The 25,203-nt window shown below is 32.8% G+C and overlaps 3 protein-coding genes across 4 annotated transcripts; 1 reads left to right on the top strand and 2 right to left on the bottom strand.

Moving 5' to 3' along the window:
- Positions 1-156: 156 nt before the first annotated feature.
- LOC132617543 (glycine-rich cell wall structural protein-like) lies at positions 157-6,672 on the bottom strand. Its single transcript, XM_060332561.1, has 4 exons — positions 6,532-6,672; positions 5,683-6,100; positions 3,701-4,042; positions 157-557 (listed from the first exon to the last, which is right to left on the bottom strand). Exons 1-4 carry the CDS (start codon positions 6,625-6,627, stop codon positions 157-159), a joined length of 1,257 nt encoding a protein of 418 aa, XP_060188544.1. The 5' UTR covers positions 6,628-6,672.
- Positions 6,673-12,393: 5,721 nt separating this feature from the next.
- On the top strand, positions 12,394-13,717 carry LOC132617525 (uncharacterized). Its single transcript, XM_060332538.1, has 2 exons — positions 12,394-12,782; positions 13,411-13,717. Exons 1-2 carry the CDS (start codon positions 12,550-12,552, stop codon positions 13,529-13,531), a joined length of 354 nt encoding a protein of 117 aa, XP_060188521.1. The 5' UTR covers positions 12,394-12,549; the 3' UTR covers positions 13,532-13,717.
- A 1,658-nt stretch (positions 13,718-15,375) lies between these two features.
- Positions 15,376-24,188, bottom strand: LOC132616975 (uncharacterized). Of its 2 annotated transcripts, none has more exons than XM_060331792.1 (14): positions 23,902-24,188; positions 23,673-23,743; positions 22,444-22,635; positions 21,698-21,795; positions 21,168-21,403; positions 20,912-21,078; positions 19,560-19,898; positions 19,404-19,468; positions 19,054-19,102; positions 18,784-18,940; positions 17,372-17,456; positions 17,216-17,285; positions 16,386-16,526; positions 15,376-15,863 (listed from the first exon to the last, which is right to left on the bottom strand). In XM_060331792.1, exons 1-14 carry the CDS (start codon positions 24,095-24,097, stop codon positions 15,567-15,569), a joined length of 2,163 nt encoding a protein of 720 aa, XP_060187775.1. In that variant the 5' UTR covers positions 24,098-24,188; the 3' UTR covers positions 15,376-15,566. The 2 variants fall into 2 exon arrangements, with proteins under 2 accessions (XP_060187775.1, XP_060187776.1); XM_060331793.1 differs by having other exon boundaries at positions 21,213-21,403; positions 23,902-24,185.
- Positions 24,189-25,203: the final 1,015 nt, after the last annotated feature.

Below are 25,203 nucleotides of genomic sequence, written 5' to 3' on the forward strand. Positions count from 1 at the left end.
TATCAAAATACAAAATAGATTAAGCAACGGATAGTAATACATACTAAAAAGTAAGGAACGGCGCGATACCTAAATAACATTACTAAGCTTATTATTAAACATAAAATTAAATCCTCGGCCTACTACAAATTATTTCAATGTGGCAAATCTATTGGATTAGATGCCGCCGCCGCCGCCGAAACCTTCACCGATCCCAAATCCATAACCACTACCACCATTATCTCCGCCGCCTCCACCACCACCACCTCCACCACCGCCGCCGCCACCACCACTACCGCCTAAACCCGATCCTTGGCCGCTACCGAAGCCAAATCCAAATCCGGAACCATATCCGCCACTAAAATCACCACCACCACCTCCTCCACCGCCTCCACCGCCACCGCCACTGCTGCCGCCAGCTCCTCCAATAATTTGACCAAATCCTACACCATTTACTCCAGCAGGGATCTCAAAGATTGTAGCTACTGCATCTCCCAAGAGTTTTCTTGCTGATGTGTCATGTGCAAGTAACCCCACAACAATGAGAAAAATGAACGCCTTTGAATATTGTGTTGACACTGCATGCAAATAAAACCCATAAGTTTTTATTTCAATGATATTAGTAACCTATATAATAATAGTACAAAATAATCTGTTACGTCATGTTAAAAATAAATTTATAGTTTACATTTTTATACATTATTATAAATATAAAAATATATATCTTAAATCATGTGAAATTGGTCTCTAGTATGTCTATATGGTTTATCTTCAGTGTACAAGACACATGACACTTTTGTTCTAAGTGACACTGCAAGGGCAAATTGACTATTCACCAAATACTTCAGGTGAAATGAATAAGATTTCTCCATTCTTAATCAGAGGTCTCAAATTTGAATCCTGAAAATGAAAAAACCCTAATTGGTAGCGTTTGCCTCTATGATTGATACATGGCACAAATTCAAATTAGTCGGGAACGCCGAGTGAGAAATAAAAGAAAAACTATTTACCTTTAGATATAAACACATGGAAAAGTTAAAAAATATTTTTAGAGAACTAATAAAGAGCTAACTGATGTGAAATCATTTTACGATTTAACAAACCAAAAATAAAGAGAACAAAAATAAATCAAATAATACTTTTTTAGTAGACATAACATATATTAATTTAAGAAGAAAAAAAGTTCAGAAATGCCTTACTTTTCATTCTTCTTGCCTGTAATTCTGTGGAAGAGATAAAGTGATTTTACAAGATAGAATTGTACACAATGCCAAGAGTTTAAATACTAGAGAATAAAGTGATTAAATTCTCGCCAATTAATGCGAATACCAAAACTGAACATGTTAAGAAGAGTTATAATTCGCATATTTAACAGTAATATTTAATGGGTGAAAAATTATCTCCTTAAGAACCTTCATAAAGTTAATTTGAATAAATATTCTCTCCATCTTTGACTAATTAATTTTCTAAAGGTTGACCAAATCAAAGACTTCAGAAGAAATATTTTCTTACGTTAATACTTGATGTAAATTCAGAAAAGAAAATAAATACTAGAGAAGTAGAGTAAACTGACGTATAATGAATAGATTTTCAGAAGAATGACTAGAAAAATAATTTCTGGGGCTATTTTGTTTTGTTCTAATTTTTAATACCACATGAAATAATGACCTGAATTTCAAAATTACTTTTTGGTTCGCCTCGCATATAACATAAAGCATTTGTTTATATGAATTATTGACTTTTGTAAACCTAATTCAAAACAAATATAATAAAATAAAGTTGACAACATATAAGCATTTGTACACTTCTAACTGCTAATATAGTTTCAACTTTTCTGAGTTCACCGTAGCGAATCTGTACTTTTCATATGTTCTTGGGTTCTAAAATTTAGTATACCGAATCTGTACTTTTCATACTACATATGCCCTTGTTCACCAAGTCTAATGCACTTTTTGTCTTAATCAAAATATTTAAGAAACAAAATAATGAAATAATCAATTAAGTAAGCTAATCGTATAATTTATTGTAAATATAGCCATATATATGTCCATATTACATAGTACACACACACATGCACACATACATACTTATAATATTACATTTTATAATAATTACATTAGCTACATTCAAAGAGAAAGATAGAGGAAAATATCATCTTATTTTAATTATCTTTTACTCTAGTATCATGCACTTAGTTTACCTCAATTTTCTTTCAATCTAAATTCTAAACATTCTAAACACACTATAACGAAAGATTGAATATTTCTATTCATTTGAGGATATTAGAAGATGTTATACATACGAGGTTTAGGGACTCCGAATTTGTTTATATTTCTTGTTCTTTACTATTTATTATTGTTGAATTCCTAAGTTTAACAAAAATTGAAATCAGAAAGAACAAGGACTGGATTTTAAATATTTGAAGAAGATACGCTACAAGAAAACATGCAATTAGCACTATCAATTTTACTTAGAATTACCATTTCCTAGGTACTATACAACATTGGCTTTGAATTTAACTAGAGTTCTCTTAGTTTTTTTATTTAAGATTTAATCTAAATAATTGTTCACAGAACCGCCTAAACTAAAAATAGTTAGCGAATAATATATGTACAATCCATGTAATATGTGCAAACCGTGTATAATTTACGTATATATCTAAGAAATGTTAACAGTAAGTTTGATTGGGTATTTGTGTGTAAAGATCTCTTTTGTTGTCTCAAAATTTACCACAACCATAATAGTTAGGAATTAACTAGGAATTGTCCATTTCTAAAGCTGCATGAGATAATTTAGAATATATCTGTCTTAACAAGTTCATCCTTTAATCGGTTGAGTTTATTTTTCCGTTGAAGAAGATAAACTAGTGTATGACTGAACTTACTCGATTTGATCGATTATAACTAATGGGCCATTACTCTCCTCATGTGATAATTTAAAAATAAAATTGGAGATAGTTCAACACCTTATCCATCATGTAATAACAGCGTGTCTTCACCCATAATTTTAATGCTCCGATTGCGCCTTCTGTATCTATAACTGTAAGGGCATATGTATACACAAATTTATATGTGGGTTCCGCTTCCGAAAAGGGTATAAATATACTTTGTCTCAATTTGTCTATGCTTTTTGATATTTTCATTTACTTGCTTATACAATGGATTGATTTGTTAGAGCTATATTAATAAACATGAATCTTGATAGGAATATTACAAACATTTAATTTTTCTTATATAATTTTATATTCTTTTTATGTCGGAAGAAATCTGAACGATAAATCATACTATATTTTATTGAATTATTTTGTTTGACATGATAAAGTATTTATTTATCATATTGGGGGAAAATCAGTCACATAGAAGTTAGAGGCAAGATCAAAATGACATGCATGTATATCTATTTGGGGGAAAAGGAGCGATCAAATTGACACAAGACGTAGGATAGTAATTTGTTTGGGAATCTTTTTTCGTAGATGAAACTTAGATGCTCAAATTAATCGAATCACTAAATACCAATTACTATAAATACTTAGAAAAAAGTAAATTATTTGCATTAAAATGAATATAAAGAGAGAAATTTGAACTACCTATACTCTTCGACATTTGAAAGAAATTCATTATTTTCATTTTTATTAATAAAATTAGACAAACAAATTAATTGTCAATTCCATCAAAACTTTGGCCACCACCCAATCCTTGCCCACCCCCAAAGCCTACATTACCGATTTGACCACCGATGCCCATCCCGCCGCCACCTCCCATAGAGACCGATCCATCTCTGCCAATGCTTCCACCTATTCCGCCGCCTCCACCACCGCCAATTGACCCAACACCGGGTACACTTACTGCACCTCCAACACCGATACCTGCTCCAAAGTCTATACCATCTGGACCAACATGTCCTCCACTACCACCTCCGCCTCCAAATGAGCCTGTAACTTGTGGAACATTATTATCGGGAAAATCTAACCCGATAAGCTCTCGAGCAAAAGTTGTGTACATTAAAGTTCCCAAAATCACCAAAATCATGAAATTAGAAGTCATTTTTTTATTGTTATACTTCTCTAAATTGAAGGAAAAACTTATTTAATTTGTGAGCTAAAGAAAATGCTTCCTTCTAAATTGATTGATTAGCTTAGCAGCTTTAACAAATATATATATATATAGAGAGAGAGAGAATAGTACAGAATTTATAGCAATATGAGAACAATTTATGGTTGTATCGAGTCTATATGCAACTGCAAATTAATAGAGGAAGAACGAAACGCATTTTTTTTTTTACCATTAATTGCTTTGTAACCTATTAAACAAAGTTTTTTTTCCTGAATTAACTGTTGATCGATTAAAAACTTACACGTAACAGGTCACTTTATTAAGGATGCATTAATGAATATTGTTGCTTGCTAGGAATCCAAAGAAAATAAAAATCAAATTACACGAATATGATTAAATAGGAAAATAATATCAGCTCCGAAATTATGTGCAATTTACATAATTTGTAAACTTTGTTGCCCTCATGTCGAGAAGTAATAACATACTTTGAATATATCACGTAATTAGTATTCCCTCTATTCCAATTTATAATGTGTCATCGTTCGAATTGAGAGTCAAACGAGTTTTTTTTTTTTTTTTACCGTGATCTTTTCATATGCCTTTTAGATATTCTGAATTGTTAATTATTGTGACTTATAATACATTTTAAGTAATTTTCAAATATGTAAATGTTATTTCAGAAAACCTAAATTCTATGTTCAAATTTGCTCTAAAATATTAAACAGTTTGGACTTTCAAACTTCGAACAATACCACATAATTGGGATTGTTTAGACTTGAAATTGAAGAATATATTGTTTGATAAGGTGCGCTTTATCCTTTTTAGTGGGCTTGTCTATAACACATCTAAATTAATCAAGCCACTAAACATCAAATACCATATGGTTAAGTCGAAACTTGGAAGTATTTGGCCATAAAGGCAAGAAAAGAAAGAAAAAAACAAAGAGAATCGCAAGGATGCCATGCAGGCTGTTTACATAGTGGTGCTATGTATATTTAATCTGTCACTTTAATTATTTATCCTCGTTGTAATTTTCTATTCAATTATTTATCTTCGTTGTAATTTTCTGACTTCCAAGATTAATTTGAATGACCGGAGAAATAAAAGGATTTTGTGAAATAAATAATTGTCTAAAGCACTTTCTAGCGTACGTATTAATTATGATTCAAATATTTCTCCAAGCTTTCGCAGCTCCATATACATTTCCCTAAATGGGATATATATGGAGCAAAGAGGGAGAAAATGGAAGAAAATAATACTCACGTACTACTACTTCTTGAGTATTTTGTAGTAATAGTGAGACAAAAAACCTAACTTTAAATTGCGCAAAATCAACTAGCCATTTCAAATTGAAGTGGAACAAAGAAGATTAAGTTAATAATATTGTCATTGGAGAAACAAAAATACACTACATCTGGACTCTTAATAAATCTCCAAAAGGATAACCAATTTTAGAGAGGAGGAACTGAGAAGAGACACATAATTAAGATAGAAAATAAAAATTGCAACAAGAAAAAGGAAAAAGAAAGTAGAAGCATGCATAAGTAGCTAGTACACCACGCATGCATGGCTAGTACTCCATGCATGCATAACTTGTACTCTATGCATTGGCTTGTGTTTCAAGGTGTTCCAACTCCTCCATAACCTTCACCTTCACCACATCCATTACCATTAGCTCCATCCATACCACCACCACCACCGCCGCCGCCGCCGCCGCTGCCGCCTCCACCACCTCCTCCTGCACCTGCTCCTGCACTCGCTCCAGTTCCAGTTCCATTCCCATAACCATAACCACTTCCACTACCATAACCAGAACCACCATCTCCCATTCCTTCGCCACTACCTCCACCACCCCCACCTCCATATCCTCCATCTCTACCACCATCACCATCACTACCTATGCCTTCACCATACCCTTCCCCATAACCATAACCAGAACCTCCTCCTGACGCTTCACCCCCACCCACACTAGGGCCTTCACCACAAGCAGTGGGATGGTAAAATGACTTATCTTCCTCAAGCATGTAGTTCCTTGAATCCATCAGGGACGGCTTAATAAAGTTTGTAGCCTATATTCATAAAGTCAAATAAGAGACCCTGAACTTATTTCATAATAACGATATACTAATGAGACAAACAGACTTACTTTGCATTAATATATGAATGAAGGAAACAAGATAAAGATAAGTATAGTTTATTCAAGAAATTATAATCGAGTTGAAATTAGAAAGTGATATAATTATCAGAAATAAAAAAAATGAAATGAATGTACGTAAGTAGAGCAGAAAAAAATTAGTAGAATTGAAGAGATAAGAGGTACTCAAGTGGAAGTTTACACCAAATAGATCTAAATATGAATATATATATATATATATATATATATATTTGGAACTTTATCAATGATATTTATACAAATTATATATTGAACTTATTTATGTATTTTAACAGCTTCGATGCTTTAAATATTTGCGGATGAAAGCGATAGTTTCAGTGGCCTTACCTTCGGGTCAACCCGGGAAGATACAAGCTGCATGGCACCAAGAAAGCAGAAAAGAGCATCTAGAACAAAGAGAAGAGAAAACTTAGAGTTGATCATCTCTTAATTAGGTGCAATACTAAGTCGTTGAGAAAAAGACTGTAATTTTGTAGGCAATGAGGAGTAACAACCTAGTGATATGTATATATAGAGGTAGAAAACACAATACTCTCAAGGAAAATTTAAGTATCCAGGCGCGGGACAGTTTAAAACGTTAAATATTTTCAATTGAATTAAGGTGTGGTGCAGGTTGCATTATATTTTTTCAGTAAATACATGCAGCTAAATTTGCGTTGAATCAAATGATGATGGTTCTCATTTTTCTATAGGCTTAGATTTTCGGGCCTTTTAATTGTGCCTTCTCTGTCTTCTTTTTCTTTCTATGTTTATGTGTTTAAGTACGTACCCTAGTGGATTGAAATATTCTTCATCCAATGAAAATGGTTTATAGTAACTTTAAAGAAGGTTGCATCTATTGATAATTGGTGTAAACATTCAATAAACATGTAAGTTTTATGTGTAAAAAGTAGGGGTAAGAGAGGTGAAATATAATATTCCTCAGTCACATAAAGAGTACAATATGTAGCAGACGTGTAAGAACTCCAATGGAAATTAATGTTTGACCTAACTTTATTTAAAAAATTAGTTTATGCAGTAAAAAAATATTTACCAAGATTATATAATGAGATCATAAGATGTTAAACCAATGGGATGACCTAATTAATCCTATTTAATTGGAGTGTGGATAACAACTATGGAACCAACAATCAAACATTAGATAAATAAAAAATATTAGAGATTTCTCTAGCTCTAATACCATGTTAAGATCTTTATCTTGGTCTAACTCAACTTCAAAAATTAGTTCATGAGGCAAATATTATCTAAAATCATATAGAAAACTAGACAACAACAGCCGATTTCTTAGAACAGATGTGGAACAATCTAACAAGAAAAAAGGAAATATATCATCTCTACTACCTTTCAAAACATGTGAAACAACTTATAATTAAGTAAATTATGCTCTCCTTACCTTTTCCCTTCTAAAACTAAAACCCGCTGGCAAACCAACGATATGACATTCATGTGTACAAACAAGTTTGACAACTAGCAATCCTCATTGTTAACAATCAATTAAGACATGCAGTAATCATCATGTGATTCCACATTTCCAATTCAACGACCAGAAAAAAAAAACTTGAATCTGTGTGCAAGTATATAATATGTGTCTATTTTTAATGCTCATGCAACGGCCAACAAGTTCTACCGGTCAAAGAATTTTCTTACTTTTTAAATATTTTGTTTTATACTTATTAATCATGAAATTTATAAGCTACTAAAAGTCACGTCGCAATTCAACAGCTTATTAATCCTGAATCGTGCTATCAGCTTGATGATGAACTACAGGACAAACATATGCACAGTGTTTCGTTTTCAATTTGATTTTTATTTTATTTTATATATGTGTAGATATATCGTTCAACCCAAAATCAGGAGCGGATCAACGAAATCGGTGGCCTAAAGTCAAACCTCTATATGAGGCCTTAAAAATATCTAATAAAATATTAGTACATATTTTTATTTAAATCCCTTTTTTTTTTTTTTTGTGAGGATGGTATATAGTTCATCTTGTATATCTTGATTATTCACTCAATTACATGCTAGCTTCACTATTAGAGATATTTGGTAACTATATTCACTAAAATTTAAATAAACATTTGTGTAAGAAACATATATAGACGGTTACGATAATATTTTTCTAACTTCTCATAATCTAATAATCTCAATTTCGTAACACTATGTATATGTCAAAATAATTTCATACAATTAGAACAATTCAAGTCTATTTTGAAGTAAAAAAAATGGTTTAATCCATTATTTATAAGAAACAATCAACTCTACAAGAAACTTCATCTTTTTAAAATTATCAAAGTAGTCATCAATTTGTTCACTTTTATATACAGTCAGACCTCTCTATAACGGCACCCGCATATAACAGCACCTCTCCATAGCAGCCAACTTTTTTCGAAACCTATTTTTTATGTTATATTTTACTTCTCTATAACAACATTTCACCTATAACAGCAACAACCAACTTTATAACAGTACGCCCTTTGCAAAATTACCCCCCATATAATAGTTATCTTCTTTTTTTGGTAATATAATAATTACCATCTTTAAAAAATAGAATATCTATAATTACCAATAATAAGTGTAGAGATTTTGACAAAATATTTGATCATTTCATACACTATTACAAAAAAAAAAATTATATGAATATATATTTTTCATCATTAAATGATTTTCCTTCGTTATACAAAGTGTGATTAATCTTAGAATTTGACAATTAAAAATGAAAATTAGATTTTATGCGTCTTTTTTGCCTATAACAGCTAAATATTATTTAATTGACAATGCTGTTATAGGTGTATAACAGTTAGGGGTGTCAAATGGGCGGGTTGGGCTGAAATTGACCCAGTCAAAATGGGTTGAGGTAATAAATGGGTTGGACTAACATTGGCCCAAAAGTTACTTGGGCTGAAATGGGTTGGGCTGAATTGGGCTAAAAATGGGCTGGGTCATGACCCACCCAACTTGACCCAGTTTGTTTGAAGGGTCTATTTTCTAGAAAAATATTTTTTGCGAAAAATATTTTTCTTGAAAATTATTTTCGCGGATTTTTCGTGAAAAATATTTTTGAGGAAAACATTTTCCGTGGTAAATATTTTCGAGAAAAACATTTTTCGTGAAAAATATTTCCCATCATATTAAACATATTTTCCTGAAAATATTTCCCTTCATATTAAACATACCGCAAACTTGTAAGATACATGATACAAGAAACGTGTATACATAAAAAAAAAAAAAAAAAAATTCAAGCAATAAATCCAAATTTAAGTAAATCTTAAAAATGGGCTAGAATTGGGCTAGTATTGGGTTAAGATGGAGATCACTTTAAAATGGGCTATGTTGGGTTGGGCTAAAATCAGCCCAATATAAAATTATCTTGAGCCCAACCCATAAAATTTTGGGCGGGTTGGGCAGGCCATCACCTTTTGGGCCAAATTTGACACCCCTAATAACAGTCATTCTCTATAACAGCTGAAAAATTTCGGACCCAACGATGTTGTTATAGAGAGGTTTGACTGTATTGCATAACGTTTATTACTCTCTAATTCATGTGAAGGTATTTGATTGGACACGAAGTATAAGAGAAAAGAAAGATTTTTGAAACTTTGGTTTAAAATACGCCGAAGAAATTTTGTGGCTATAAATCATCTCATAAAGGGTAAAATGATATATCATTCTTTTTTGGACTAACTAAAACAGAAAGAATGTCACAGAAATGGGATGGAAAGAGTGTAAAATTAGAATTATTTATTTCAATAACCTCTATCACATTTCAAAAAAAAAAATATAAAATCTAGTCTCTTTTATTCATATATACATAATGTATATAAAATAAAATAAATTGAGGCCTTCATTTTGGGGGACCTAAAGCAACTGCTTTAGTTGCTTCCCCTCCAGCCGGTCCTGCCCAAAATCAAACGGTTCAATTGAATCCGCGTGACCCGCCTAGATTTGCTTCTAATTTTAGTTTCTACTACGGTACGTTATCTTAACCATGAAGCCGCTATAGATAAATTGGGGTAATTTCACAGATGATCACCTAATTATATTTTATTGTATCAAAGTTACTACTGTAATTATTTTCTGTAACAAAAAAATCACTTAACTTTACTGAAATATCACGTAAGTTACTAAATACTAATTGATTGTAAGTATCGTTTTGAACTGTCTTATTTTTTTTAACTCCAAATCAAACACATAGATTATTAGAAACAAAAAGGTAAAGTCACGTAAATACAAGTTTTTAAAAAGTTATTTAAAAACATTACAACAACTTTCAAAAAATTACACAAATACAATTTACTTGAATTTATTTACATAGTTTACAACTTTTTAAATTCTAAGTATCTTTGTAACACATATTTTTAGGAGTTAATATCATTAATGCATATACTTTTTACTTTCTCTTTCTTTCAAATATGGAGAAGACATGAGAGAGAATTAATGTAACTTTTCAAATAAAACAAAATTAGATGAATACTATTTTTAATAGACCTTTAAATCTGACATCTATCATTTTGAAAAGATTCTTTTTCGTTTCCTTCTCTTTATTTTTATTCCTTTAGTTTTAGTTGATGCAATTATTTTTTATGACTAAAAGAAATTATTTGAGTATAGTAATATTAAGAAAAGTACATGAACATACAGTAGTTATTATTCGCGCTTTAGCATAAAAACTATTCTTATAAGTTTTTTATTGTGCATATATGTGTGTGTGTGTTTATATATGTATTTTATTTCATTAAAATAGTTGATATACCAATGTTAAATGTTGCATATAGTATGCTTAATATTATATAATTTATATAATAGCACAATAATTAATATTATACCAATATTATATGTTGTATAATATACTTAATATTATATAATGTATAAATTAGCATAATATACTTGACATTATATACCATATATAATATTATAATATACTTGATATATTATTTTTGATGATATAAAAGTTACAAGAATAATTATCACGTTGAAGTCTGACTAATAGTTACGATTTAATATGAATATTCATGCACTTTCTTTATATTAATGCATTCAAATAATTCCAACAATTTCTTTTAGTAACAGAAAGATAATTGCATCAAAGTGAAAAGTAAAAGAATAAAAATCAAAAGGAGGGAAAAAATTAATTCAACACGAGCTAACAACCCTATGCATCTGACTTTTTTTTTTTTGGGTTGATGGGGGTGGGGGGAAGGGCATGGAAATTGTTTTTTTAAGTAGGATTTATACTAGATATTCATTGTAAATATTCCCTAATTATATTTAATATGTTACCACTAATATATCATTCTTAAAAAGACTACAAATATGATTTTAGCAGAAGATTTTTATTGGTAGTCATTGTAATATCTAATTTGTTTGCACACACAAGAAAACAAAGTAAAACAAAAAAGTTTCTTAATGAAAAACATTATTCATATATGAAAACAATACCTTTATTCTATTTTTGGGTAAAAGAATCTTCATATATCACCTAATAAGTGCCTACGTTTTCAAAATCTGATGGTGGGATGCTTTTCTAACTTAGAAACGGTTCTTCTTATAGTAATTAATAAAGATATAATTATAGTAATTAATAAAAATATAATTAATTGATTAGCTTAAATTTAGGAATTTATTATAATGTGAACTCCTTGATTAATGTGAACTTCTTCATTTCTGGAGAGAGAATAGGCTCTTTTTTTGTATACCATGTATACTTATTTTGTCGTACTAAATGTAATATTGAAATTGGTTATTGATTATGCAATAATTTACTCATTTACTAGTATTTATGTAACTTCTCCCAACAAAAACCATACGCTATCCCAAACACCACTGAATACCAACTTGGGCATTTGAAAGTTCACTGGGCGTTCTTGAGAGTCTAAAGTATAAAAACTACAGGTAATTTATTAAAGTGAAAAATAAGATATATTATCCGGAGTTTAAGTGATATACATCGTTAGTATAAAAAAGAATTACATTATCAAATCATTCAAAAAATATTCATAGCTAAGTTTCTTAAAATATGAAATTTTGTTATCTTAAAAATAAGACCGTTTACCTGTTATGCTATAACAGGTAAATGACTTGATGGTAAACTTTTTTATATATTAAAGAATATATAATTTAAACTCAATGTTCTATTACAACATGCTAAAATATGTTGATAGTGTGAAAAAACTGCACTATCAGGATGTTTTTGGTACTAAGGGAAATGTTATCCGTTCCATGTGAATCTCTCCATGAGTAGACATTTCACTCTCCGTAAAACCTTATCCATATAATGTGGGATAGCCATTTCTTGTTTAAAATTCACCAACTTTATGGACTAAAAACAACACTTCAATTTCCTACAATATGAAGTGCATTTGCCTTCACTCTCCAATCTTACTGAAACTTCCAAGCACCAAATTCATATGCCAATACCATAAATCAAAGCCAATTTGCCTACTGGAGCAGCAACAGCACTATAAAGCTAAATTAGCTACTTGTTTTATAATTAAGGGAAAAAGGACTCTTTTAATTGCTCCACTTAAGGCTATTAACTCACCTGCTGCTTCCGGAGACCTGTCAGTTTTGGTACAGACAGGGTTAGTACTTTTTTCTCTTTTTATTTATTTTAAGTTTAACTCATTAAATTCAATAACATATTAATTCACACAATATCTTGATTGAGGTGAAAAAAGATTAAAAAAAAATCGCACCTTGTTTGAAAAAATCTTCTTCTTTTCCTTCCTTTTCTTGCGGATTTAAAATTTGAAGTTTATGGATCTTAACAACGACCTCAAGTTCATATATAATAATAATCGTATTCACATTCAAATATTTGATCATATTTAGTGAATTTGTAAATATATATCAAGAGTTCCTGCAAATGTATCCATATATTGTACTCTAGATTTCCCCTGAATGGAGTATGTTTTTAACTGCAGAGGTGGTTTTATTTAGAACACTAGTGCACTTGTTATCAAAAAAGAATAGTGAAATTGGAAACAGACTGAAGCACCTGTTTTAAGTCTGAATTGGAATAACTATAAGAAAAGAATTATGTACATAATAGGAACTACTGATATATTTTTGTAATTACAAGTATTTATATTGACTCCTCAAACAATATATGTTAACATTAGATAGGATAATGGGGATATTAATAAACTTTTTGCAAGCATTAAAGGAGAATAAAATAAAGTGTAATGTGTTTGCTTATTGTTTCGACAGTGCAGTAATGCTATTTATGTATTGGATTGCCAACTTTGTGGTGCCGGGGATCGTCTTAAAGGATCTTCAAGATGACAGTACCACCAACGATAACAAGGCTGATGAAAAAGATCTTCTATGACCAAATGAACAAAGGCTTTACAGCACCAAGCAAGGAGTTAAACTCTGCTAGACTCTATCAACTCTTCCAGATTAAAGATTTTTTATTGATTTTTTCCGTTGAATATATTGGAATTAATATTAAACTCTTGTTGAATAGAAGACCTCTTTTTAATCATAATGAGATAATGGAGTTGTTTTACTGCTAGTTTGGTGATTTTTACAGATTGTGTTGTATTGATTGTACCATTTTCCCTTTTTTTCATAATGTCACATACCATCCATATGAAGAATAACCTTACTCTATTGCAAAAAAGAAAAGTAAGCATAAATAATGAGTAAAGGAAAGATGAGAAAAAAAATAAGGTAAGATGCAACCATAACGAATTGATCTTTACATAAAAATGAATTTAACAATACGATATACTAATAAACTTTAACAATAAGATACTACTGAAATGATGCAACCATATCTTTGAAGTGAACGAGGAGATCATCAACTGTCATGAGTTGATGATCACGCTTGTCTCTCACTCGAACGCTGACGTGACCACTACTAGCTTCTGCTTCTGAACGAGGAGATCAACTGTCATGAGTTGAAATCGAGCTGCAATGTTGCACATTGTAATTTTCTTTTCATTGCATCAGAAACACTGATATCGATTTTTGGACCATAAAACGCTCCGTCTCCTTGGTTGATCTCCCAAGGCTTCCCGAACTCATTCAATGCTCCCGTAAGAGCATCTTCAGCCTTCTTCCAGCTTTCTATGTCTCCGATATACTTTTCAGGCCTCGTCGATAACTTGAGGTCAAAATTACTGAAACCGAATATGTTATACACGTAGCTGATGAAATCTAAGACGCCCTTGACTTCATCCTTAACCTGTGACTACCTGCAGAAGATGTGAGCGTTGTCCTGGTGAAATTGCCTGAGACGGGTTCACCCTGTAAGCGCCCCACTAGCCTCGTTCCTGTGAAGTGCACCAAAATCAGCCAGACGAAGTGGCAGTTCCCTGTAGGAACGAACTTTGTGACCGAATACTCTACACTGTCCAGGGCAGTTCATTGGCTTCAACCCGAATTGATCTGCTTTGTCATCAATATCAAACATGAACATGTTCTCCTTGTACTTTGCAGCATGGCCAGAAATTTCCCACAACTGCATCTTGTATATATCTGGACTCCAAATCTCCTCGTAGCCTCTTTTCCAATACTCATTCTTTGTGAATTCAGGCAATTTGTTGCAAATTCGAGCACCATGTGGAAGAAAGAAACAACTTCCAGGGCTTAATTGATCAAAATAGAAAAGTTCCTGCTTCTTGTTCAGCTATATATATATATATATATTTGTTTGCTTCCTCCAGCATCTCTAAGTATTCCTGATCCATAATTTAGCAAACAAGAAAAAAGGAGGTAGAAGACAACCACAATTACGAAAAATAGGTCATTGTTGTAAAATAAAAAAGAAGAAGAGATGGAGAGAATTGAAGAGATTGTACGTTGATAGGAGAAGAAAAAAAAACTTGTCCCACAAGAAAAAAGTGCTAATTTTTAGGGGAGAATTCAAACTACACTATAATCTATATATATGAGTTTGACTACAAATCCAAATCCTAAACAAGTTAGGATTTCTTCCATCCTAAAAGGATACACTGACGTTGGAATTTACTAATGAAGCGTCTGATTTTAAGTATGAATAGGAATAATCTTAGAATTTATTTCTGAATAAAAAAACCTATATATTTTCGTAATTACAGGTATTTATATTGACGCTTTTATCAATATATCATAATATTAAGATAGAATAATGGGAATATTAAACTTTTTGCAAGCATCTTCGAGGAATGTTTTTCCATGAAAAACATGTTTCCGAAAAATGTTTTTCATGAAAAATAACTCCCATCATATCAGATACACTAGAATCTTTGATAGATTCTTACATTAACCGTTTCGTCACGAGCATCAGCTGAAACTCACAATGCAGGGATATTCATCGGGTCTCTGTGCCTAAACTAGTAACATGAATTTACACTTGCACAATGAGCAAAAAACATTTCTTATACAATTGTCCAGTCATTTTCAACGGGTGTAACAGGTTTATCAGCTGGAGATGAACTTCCAGGCTTGGGAGGTTTCTTTGAAAACATCGATGAGAATGGTTGGCGTAACGGACTCTCCTCCTGGTTCTTTTGGCCTTGCGGTGATGGTTTATCCTTGTTACCAAAAATGAGACTCAGCCTTTTGAATCGACTTTTTAATTCATTTGCGGGCGCAGCAGTAGGTTCTTCAGGTTGAAATGTGATCCTTATGACTTCATCTGGACTGAGTACCATTGTCTCTACAGTCTCGTAGACCTAGTAAAAAAATTAATTGTAATTCTTCATAGCAGAACAACCTATTAAAGTAACTATATGACATTCACAAATCACAAATGCTGTTAGCAAAGTTTGGGTCCAAATCGATGATTCTATGTAGCATCGTCCTGCACTATAGGGCTAATAAAATTACAGAGAGATTTCTAACAAGCACCAGAACCCTGCTTCCATCATATCCCAACCTTAATATCTCATTGGCTAGTGCACACTTCAAAACTCTGCGGATAATGGACCAGCTCCTGTATTGTTGGCCACTAAAACATTCGGTTTTGTCCGTGACAGAGCATGAACTCATGATGTGTGCCTAACCGACACATTATGTATTGTGATTTTACTAGAGAACTAAAGCCTAGGGGCGAAAAGTTATTAGTCTATTATAAGCCAGTCCATGAGATGATGTCAAATGCACAAGCACATCTAAGGAGCAAGACTTGTGCTTGTATCCAGCACCACAAGCAGTCCGCAACCTTATTAACCTCCAACAAGTTAGATAAGACATACCTGGCACAACTCATCAATTTTCTCAACCCAGTTGCTTCTTTGACAGGTGACAATGACATATTCTTTACAATCGCAGAACAGCTTTGATAAATTTGAGTTGTTGGAAAGGGTGGCTTCAGCAGTTACAAATCCTGATCCCAGCTGAAATTTAAATAGCAAATTACATAAATAATTAGTCTTTGAGATTTGGAAGCTAAAAAATGCCAACCAAGCCAGAACGATGCTCTGTTTATATGTAATGGGAAGGTGAGAGGGAAGGACATGATGACAGTAGAAAATTAACTTTGAAGGTTACTAAGCATCACCAAATGAACTGCAATTTATATCTATAAAATTGATCTGGCTACCCAAAATATATGGAATATAGGAAACAAAATCGGGTCTCGCACAAATTACATCAACTTTTTCCTCTTGACAAAGAAAGGACGCACAAAAAATGGAATTTTTTTTAACTGTATATTTTGAGTTTTTTTTTTTTTTTGATCAGATGTATATTTGAATTTATAAGATGAACTTTCCACATTAGACAGGCTGATACAAATTCAAAACCTATGTTCAAAATGAAAGATACCAAGTCTTGAAACAATAACAGAAAAAATCCTTCTTCAACATGGAACTAATACTATGACGAGAGTTTCTGCTTCCAAAAGAAAAATGCATATTGACATTCATTTGAAAGAGATTATATATCTGGGATTATTCATTTCCGGTTTTTATTACCAACGGCAGTGGCTGAATTCTTTCATTTTGAGAGTGAGGAATGAGAGTAACAGAAGAGACAGATAAAAATTAAGACCAGACACATTTCAAACATGGATAAGAGGACTTACAAGAGATATAAACAGCTGCTTGAAAAGCTCATGTGGCGATATATCCTCTAAGTTATCCAGAATACTTTCCCTACAGAACGCACCATAGAATTCCTTTCAGAAAATCAAAACACATTGTTTAGATCTTCTTAGCCGACCTGGAACTTAAAAACTTACACAGCCAAATCCTCATCAAATAGTGGAGTTTGTCTAACAGCCGGCAGTGGCTTCGCAGTTTCCCATAGTTCGCGCCACAAGTTGCCTAAAAACATCAATCAGCAGAACCTGTCAGATAAAGTTTTGCACACTTCTTCGACCTGTTCTGCTTGGAATGCAATCAAAAATAGTTTGTACTTATTACATGATCAACAATCATAATGCAACCGTGAGGGGTCTTAAGAAGACACTTCAAACTTAGTGCAAGTTTGTATTTTGTTCCATCCACAAGAAAACTGAAACTTCACCATCAAAACCACAAAATACCCCAAATACCAGTTACACCTAGTTTAAAAATACTCTTCTACAACCTGCTTAGCATTATGAGTAAGGCAATAGACCCCTTGTCATACCTAGAATTGCTGCACGTACTTCAAAGAATCTTTCTTCTACTAAGACCCAGTGGAGTTACTAGACTGAGAAAGCTACCATTTCGGAAAGTTCTGTCTCACTTGTGCTAAATGGCCTATAGTTGTTCCTTGTGTATCCACAACTAGTGCACTAGTATTTTAGCAGCGTCCTTTTTTAATAAATAGCCTATCGTATGGCCTATACTAGTGTGTGTGACTATAATTTATAAGAGAAGAATACAGCGGACATCTAATATGTTAACAGATACATAAAATCACAAGATAAAATTACCCCACAAACATAAAACTGTTTTTGTCTGTTCATGATTCTGCAATATTAACTGCTTTCAGTGATGTAACCAATAGCAGTTGTTCTAGGTCTGCACACTTTACAAGTGACCAATAGCCAAATTAAACCAATTCGTGGTACAGTCCAATTTGAGGAATAGTCTCATCTTTATACAAATACAAGCAAATCAAATAATAACCTTGTTTAAGTTTCTACTTTCTCCATTCATCTATTTTCATGAATCAAACAATCATAGGACTCCAGTAAAAAATAACATTGCATTTATCAGAAAGCTTTAAGCAAAACCAATAAGTGCTATTTCAAGAATAACTGCTATAATCATTTGCTTGTGCTAGGACTCTATCTAAAGCAATCCATTGACACAGCACTTTTGTCTTTTCCAGGCATAACAGAAGTGAAAGGTATAATATTTTTTCTTATTTGAGAACTATGCAAGCCCCTTATCACCTCATAAAACAGAGAGCAGCCGGAGCAGATGAAGTCTGAAGACTGATTAACAATGGCTGCTAGCAGATAGAAACATGTAACAATTTTTTTTTGACTCAGCAGATCAAAGTGAAGGTCAATTTAAACCCTATTGGCTAAAGAAGACCCCAAAACAAGCAAGACTCATGTATGACAGAAAAAATATCTGAAGTACAGCAATTGAAATGAGATTCAGAAAACAAGAGGTGGGTGTTGTGGCATGAAATTTGAGTTAATTAGAGTAAAACCTTCTTTCTGCATTCGACTACTCAGTTGGCCTCTTCCAGACAATGAGTCATTAGCATCAAGGGTTTCATTAATTTCATCATTTGCATCATATTCCATCCAATCAGGAGGAGAATGCCATCTAATGAAATCTTCTAATATACACCCAGGGTTTGCTGCCTAGCAGAGTTCAGAAATTTGCATGTTAGTTTCAGTCAGATACTGCCAAACTGCCAGCTTGACAAGGTACTTCAGGAAACTCTAAATTAAAGATTCTATTACTGAAACTTCACCTTGAAAGCCTGCATGTCAGACAGGAGTTGAGAGCAACCAGCTCCAAGACTGATAACAGGAAAGACGAGCATTTCAGATGAAAATTCAAAACAGTTTGAACAACATTGATGATTAATGGCAACTTTTTTTTTTTTTTAATAAAATGATGATTAGTGACCATTATCCAAGAAAAAGAAGACCCACAATTACTGAGTCATTCCTGAGCAACATTTAGTGCAAACAAGGTATAGTAAAGTAAATGTTTTTGCAGAGTAAGTGTTAAACTACTAATTTTAATGATTGGCCTCCATTTATGGATATTTGCAGTTGCAGGTGTGATCTTGAAAACAGAACAGCCTAAAAGCATTACCTCCCTGTTCGGAGCACCAGCTCCTCTGTTTCTTTGATTAGATCTTCTGTTAGCAAAGGTTCTTCCTACATATATATACTCATGGTCATAAGCAATTAATAGTTAACAGTGGAAGGTATCCAATTCTTATCATAACATCGGCTCCTGTCCACAAACCTGCATCACTGGCGTGTATATAGGTTCACCCGTTTCCAGCATTGTTAAATCAGATCGTCTATCCACTCCTAACCGAAGAATTAATTCTCCTGTGCTAACTTTAGCGTACAAGACGGGAGTTGCAGGGAGAGTGCCCTCATCAACAAGAACATCATTGTTTGAACTTGCTAGCCTGACAACCGAATCCAACGATTCAGTGGCTGCAATGCGACGATTTTTTCTGGAAATGCAACGGTTAATGACCTGGAATTGCTGATACAAAAGACACGAATTTAGGTCTGGAATTTGATCTGGAGGAATGCCAGGGATATATTGTCCTTCAGACCACAGCCTCCTCAACTGCATGCAAAGAAGAGTGAAGAAGTAGTACTCAGTTAGAGACGGAACTATGTTCATAGCACATCAAATAAATTAGAAAAATGATCTAATGTGTAACTTGATGTCTAACTAGAAGATGATATTCTGTTAAAAGGGTCCACTATCTGCAACAAATTGAGTACGAGAATAATATCTACTCATGAAGATATCATATGTCACTGCAGCTCAAACGAATCAGGAAGGTGAATTAATGCACTAGTGGACTACAAAATCTGGAAAGGATTCCATAAGCTCATAAAATAGTAAAGAAAAGTAAGTGCACTCTTTTACTCTTCACATCAAGACAAGGAAAAGAAAAAAATAAGAAATCAGCAGAGGAGAAGAGTGTGAAGAGGTTCAATTTGCAAAAACTTTCAAACAAGGATGTAGACTTGTCATAGTATATCACTATGATTGAAAAACGAAATTCAACTTGATTGATAATTATACTATTCAAGCTATATCAGCTATGGGGTTTGGGGGTGGGGGGTGTGTAAAGAAAATAAAAATAAGCATAAAATGAAATAAATCCACGATGTACTTCTAACCATGGTAACCATCAGGTTGTTATACATCAATACACTATATATTTTGCATTACAGTACCCAACTTTACCATCAGAACCTGAACATCTAGTTCCTACTAGCCTTGCCGGTCAAGGATCACTGCAGATGAATAGGATTTGCTTTTTGGCAAGTTTAGTACCCTCAAGAGAGCCAACTAGTTTAGCAGTAAGATATAGCTGCAACATTCTATCCGAGGTGAAAAGTGATGCTGCTATATTATTCTTCAGAAACCACTCCCTTAACAGCAGGATGGATAGCTCAATGCACATTCATGTTAGAAAAAGCAGGTCCGTGACATAAGCAATGACAATAAGCAGGTAAGTGAAAAGAAAAAAAAATCTCCTATGACAACATGAAAAATCTCCTATGACAACATGAATCCCTTGCTTAGAAGATTGAATGTGAACTAGTTTTGTTGAGTATACTTACTTCTGCAGCAATTTTGCACCATAATAATGCCATTTTCCGCAGTGATTTCATACGTCCAGTTACATCAGCAAGCTTAACGATAAAACTCTCAGGAGGAGCACCATGAATATCCTTAGGCAAAGATGAAGCATTCGCAGAATCTACCTTCCTTCCAGGAAAATGTCCTTCTACAAGTATCTTGCAGATATTGCAGTGGAAGTGAAAATCACACAGGATAATCCAAATAGCTAAAGGTAGAAATTACTATTATATTTACCACAGAAAGATATTCCACCACATAATTGAAGAAACTGGCAGCTACCTGCATCTAGCAGTAAATTGATAAGAGCCAAAACTTTGTCATCTGCACCAAATTCACCCGCAAATTTGTCATCTTTATCACGTAGCACTAATGACTTCACTGCTGATAAGCTTAAGCTAGCCCTCTCCATGGGTGAGGAACCTCTGGATGAAGCTAGGAAGTCTTTCATTGTAATACACCTCTTTCCAGCCCTAGGAAAGACCCAATAGAGGGGAAAAAAGGAAAAGGGAATCAGAACCACATCATCAATTTTCAAAGGAAAAAGTAACCATGTAAGTGATTAACATTCTTTTTTAGTTCACAGACTGGGTGTTTGTTGAACCACGACAAGGATATGGAAGATATTTCACTTGCATGATGGAACTGAACAATGTAAAATCAAACACTTCATGCAAATGCCAATGAGATGGGAAAATTCATAGAGAACCCCGACTAAAATTGAGGTGGTAGAAATTTCCAAATTTGAAGATAAACAAATATCTTACTCAACAGCTACAGCTAATTGCTTCATGACAGCGGCTGGAGGAATGACATCTCTGTCCCGAAGGTTTGACTCTTCCGTTGCCGAACCTGATTCAGAGTCCTTGAGAATATAAAGAAACTCATAACATTAGCAAAACAAAATTAACAAAGAAATATTTCAGCTAAAGGAGTCATAGCTATGAGATATCTCCTATTCCTTTGATAGGTCTTCAGAGTTACAGACCAACAAGTGCTCTCCAACTAAGCATTTCTTATAAGAGAGAAATATATGCAAGTTTACATAATTTATTTGATTCCAGGTAAGATGAAAGTAGTTTGACATATAAAAGAAATAGTTATTATAGGTCTGACAACAGCATACAGGAAAACAAATAATCTTTAGCTTTAACCAAGTATAAATAAGGGTTTCTGCAAGTACAGATTGGGGATATATAAGCACCTATTTGAAACAATACGAAATGGGGATACAGCTATGTTGCTCGGACTCTTCAAAAATGTCGATGGGTGTGTGTCGGATCCTCCAAAAATAGTGCATTTTTGGAGGATCCGACATGGGTACGGCAACAATTTTGGAGAGTCCGAGCAACTTAGGGATACAGTCGCTAACAAAAAGCTACCGTGGCATGTCAAAAGGTAGAATTATGTGAGAAATAACCAGGGGCGACAAAGCAGCTCAAGGAATAACGAAGACAGAATGTTTTGTATATTAAGAACCTTCTGTTGTATATTAACAAGTGAGATAACTCACCTTTGAATCAGGTAATTCTCTCTCACTCGTGAAGCAAATATTTTCATCAAAAATTGCATATGCCATTTGTGGACTTTCAGCTTTATCAGTGCTCTCAGTTCCTCTTTTGCCTATTCTTATGTTCTTAAACCTCTCCTGCCAGTCCTGCTTTGCCTTTATTGGTGGAGGTCTCCACTTTGAATTCTTTCCGTCCTGGAAACAATACATCCTTAAGATTACTTATACTATTGGATTTATATAATAAAACAAACAGCTAAAATCGAGTTAAAGATATCTAAAACATAACAGTATGAGATTAATTAAGAAAAAGACAACTATGTCGACATCAACTTGTGCCCTACTATTCTCCTTGTAGAAAAGAACAACAAAAGAAAATTGAAATTAGGCAATTAAATCCGCCTATATTATCTTCCCAAAGTATAGCCTATCCGTACTGCGACCTACTTTAACTATGATAAATCCTCTGAATACAGAGCTGAATAGAGCATTATCAAGAATTCATATAGCCGACCCTAGCTAATTTTCAATTAAGGCATAGTTAATTGATTAATAATGAAACCTGTAATTATTTGAAGTTCTATTTAACAAAATGAGTAACAAATACAAACAAGGTTAAAATCAATATCTGAATATTCTCTTTTATCATAGCAAAATAGTTTAACTATGATAAATCCTCTGAATATAGATGTAAATAAAGCAATACAAATGATTCAGATAGCTGACCCCAAGTCCCCAACTAATTTCCGATTAAGGTTTAGTTGATTGAAATTAGCCAGCTGACCTGCAATTATTTGAAGTTCTAATTGACAAAATGAGTAACAAATCCAAACGAGGTTAAATTTTATAATCAAAATCTAAATATTCTCTTTTTTTTCCCTTCACATTATCATCTTCATCATCAACCAAACATGAAAATATAGAGCTGAATATAGCAATACGAACATTCATATAGCCCTAATTTTCAATTAAGTCTTAGTTGATTGATTGTTATCAAAATAGCCAGTTGACCTGTAATTATTTGAAGTTCTATTTAACAAAATGAGTAACCAATCCAAACAAGGTTAAAAATAAAAAATCTAAATATCCTCCTTATTTTCCTCATTATCATCTTCTTCATCAACCAAATCAAAAAAAAAAATCCCGATCATATACATTCTAACAGAAAAATCTCGTAAAATCAAAACAATAATATATTTAAAAAAAAAAAAAAAACGAAGATAAAAATTTACCTTATTAGACTCGTCTTTATCGTCTGTAATAATCTCACTCGTTGACGTCGCCGGCAATGGTTTATCCAAATCTACACCAATTTTGAATGTTTAGAGAAAAAAAAAAACTGTAAAAAATTAAAAATGTATATCAGTAATAGAAAAAATAACTAGTAAATTTGTTCGCGCTTTGCATTGTCGTTACATTAATTGAAAAAAAAAAAAAGAGAGAGAAATGAGATGGATAAACCTGGATCGTTGATGAGATCAGATTTTTTGATATCAGTGAAAACTTTCTCCGCTTTAGCAGCTGCTGAATGGAAGGCAGTTTTTGCTCTAGATACGAATGATGCCTCCATTTTCTTAGGAAAAAATAAATTGAGAGAGAGAGAAATGATTGATGGATTTATTGGAGGGAATAAAATCAAATAATTTTGGAGTCTCATACGCGTTTGTCAAATTTCTAGCAATTTGTTTAGAGTGTAGATGCTATGCTTATCATTTTGTGGATAAATAAAATAATGTAAACTGACTAATTATGTTGCTATCATGTTGCCTATTTGATAATTACAGTATTATATTACATGGGCGTATTACGAGTGATAAATTATCTTCGATAAGGTAATATGATTTTTCATTCATAAGATTCAAGGAACCTCCACCCTTCCAACCATAGTAATGGAGTATCTTTTACTATTAATTATTTAGGGTTGATAATATTAATAAAAGATTATCTTTTAGCTATTAACTAGTAGATTAATTTTGAAAGTCACCTCGGACACTATACGCCTATATTTTTAATACAAGTTCGAAAAATATAATTTAGTGTGATAAGAGTAGCAAATGATAAAGAAGGTATGTGTTAAGAGTATTTTAATTTGGGGGGAAAGAAACAACATGGGGACAAGCGTTTAATTCAAGAGCAAACATGAGGACAAGCGTTTAGTTCAAATTTCAAATTAACAACTAGTAATAGTTTTGATTAGGGGTGGGCGTTCGGTTCTTCGCTTCGGTTTTATCAAATTTCGATTCGGCTATTTCGGTTTCGATTTTTTAAGGTGGACACCAAACATCGAACCTAACTAGTTCGGTTCGGTTCTTTCGGTTTCGGTTTTTTGAAGTTCGATATTTTCAATTCGGTTTTTTGATATAATATTAAAAGCGGCGACCCACAAAGGACTCCAACTCCAAAATTATCACCTATTTCCATTATCATATTAATATATACCTTTAATAATTAATAGTAATTCTGTTATCCCATTATCTAATTATGTATCAAAGAGTTGACTTGGTACGAGTAAACTTGTTGTCTCAATTGAGAATGCATTATCCCTTTCCCCTATTTTTAGCCTGTTTGGACAAATGTATGAGAAGCTAAAAGTACCTTTTGTGTTAGAAAAAAATAAGTATTTTTGAGTTGTAACTAGAGGTGGCAATTTGAGCCCATATTTAGAAAACTAACTCATTTAAATCATATTTTAGTGAGTTGGGTCACTCATATTTCAGGTAGATAAATATGGACTTCAAGTCTCTTTTTAATCCATAAAAATAG

Source organism: Lycium barbarum, chromosome 11, assembly GCF_019175385.1.
Source record: "Lycium barbarum isolate Lr01 chromosome 11, ASM1917538v2, whole genome shotgun sequence".
Classification (NCBI taxonomy): domain Eukaryota; kingdom Viridiplantae; phylum Streptophyta; class Magnoliopsida; order Solanales; family Solanaceae; genus Lycium; species Lycium barbarum.

Excerpts from the sequence above, each read along its gene's own strand:
- LOC132616975 (XM_060331792.1), bottom strand. The coding sequence starts at position 24,097 with ATGAGACTCCAAAATTATTTGATTTTATTCCCTCCAATAAATCCATCA. Across the intron at positions 21,796-22,443 it reads GAGAATTACCTGATTCAAAG|GACTCTGAATCAGGTTCGGC; the intron begins GTGAGTTATCTC and ends TATATTCTCAAG. Across the intron at positions 17,286-17,371 it reads TTTGATGAGGATTTGGCTGT|GGAAAGTATTCTGGATAACT; the intron begins GTAAGTTTTTAA and ends TGCGTTCTGTAG.
- LOC132617525 (XM_060332538.1), top strand. The coding sequence starts at position 12,550 with ATGAAGTGCATTTGCCTTCACTCTCCAATCTTACTGAAACTTCCAAGC. Across the intron at positions 12,783-13,410 it reads TCAGTTTTGGTACAGACAGG|TGCAGTAATGCTATTTATGT; the intron begins GTTAGTACTTTT and ends TTGTTTCGACAG.
- LOC132617543 (XM_060332561.1), bottom strand. The coding sequence starts at position 6,627 with ATGATCAACTCTAAGTTTTCTCTTCTCTTTGTTCTAGATGCTCTTTTC. Across the intron at positions 6,101-6,531 it reads CTTCCCGGGTTGACCCGAAG|GCTACAAACTTTATTAAGCC; the intron begins GTAAGGCCACTG and ends TTATGAATATAG. Across the intron at positions 4,043-5,682 it reads TGGTAATGGATGTGGTGAAG|AGAAGTATAACAATAAAAAA; the intron begins GTGAAGGTTATG and ends CCTTCAATTTAG.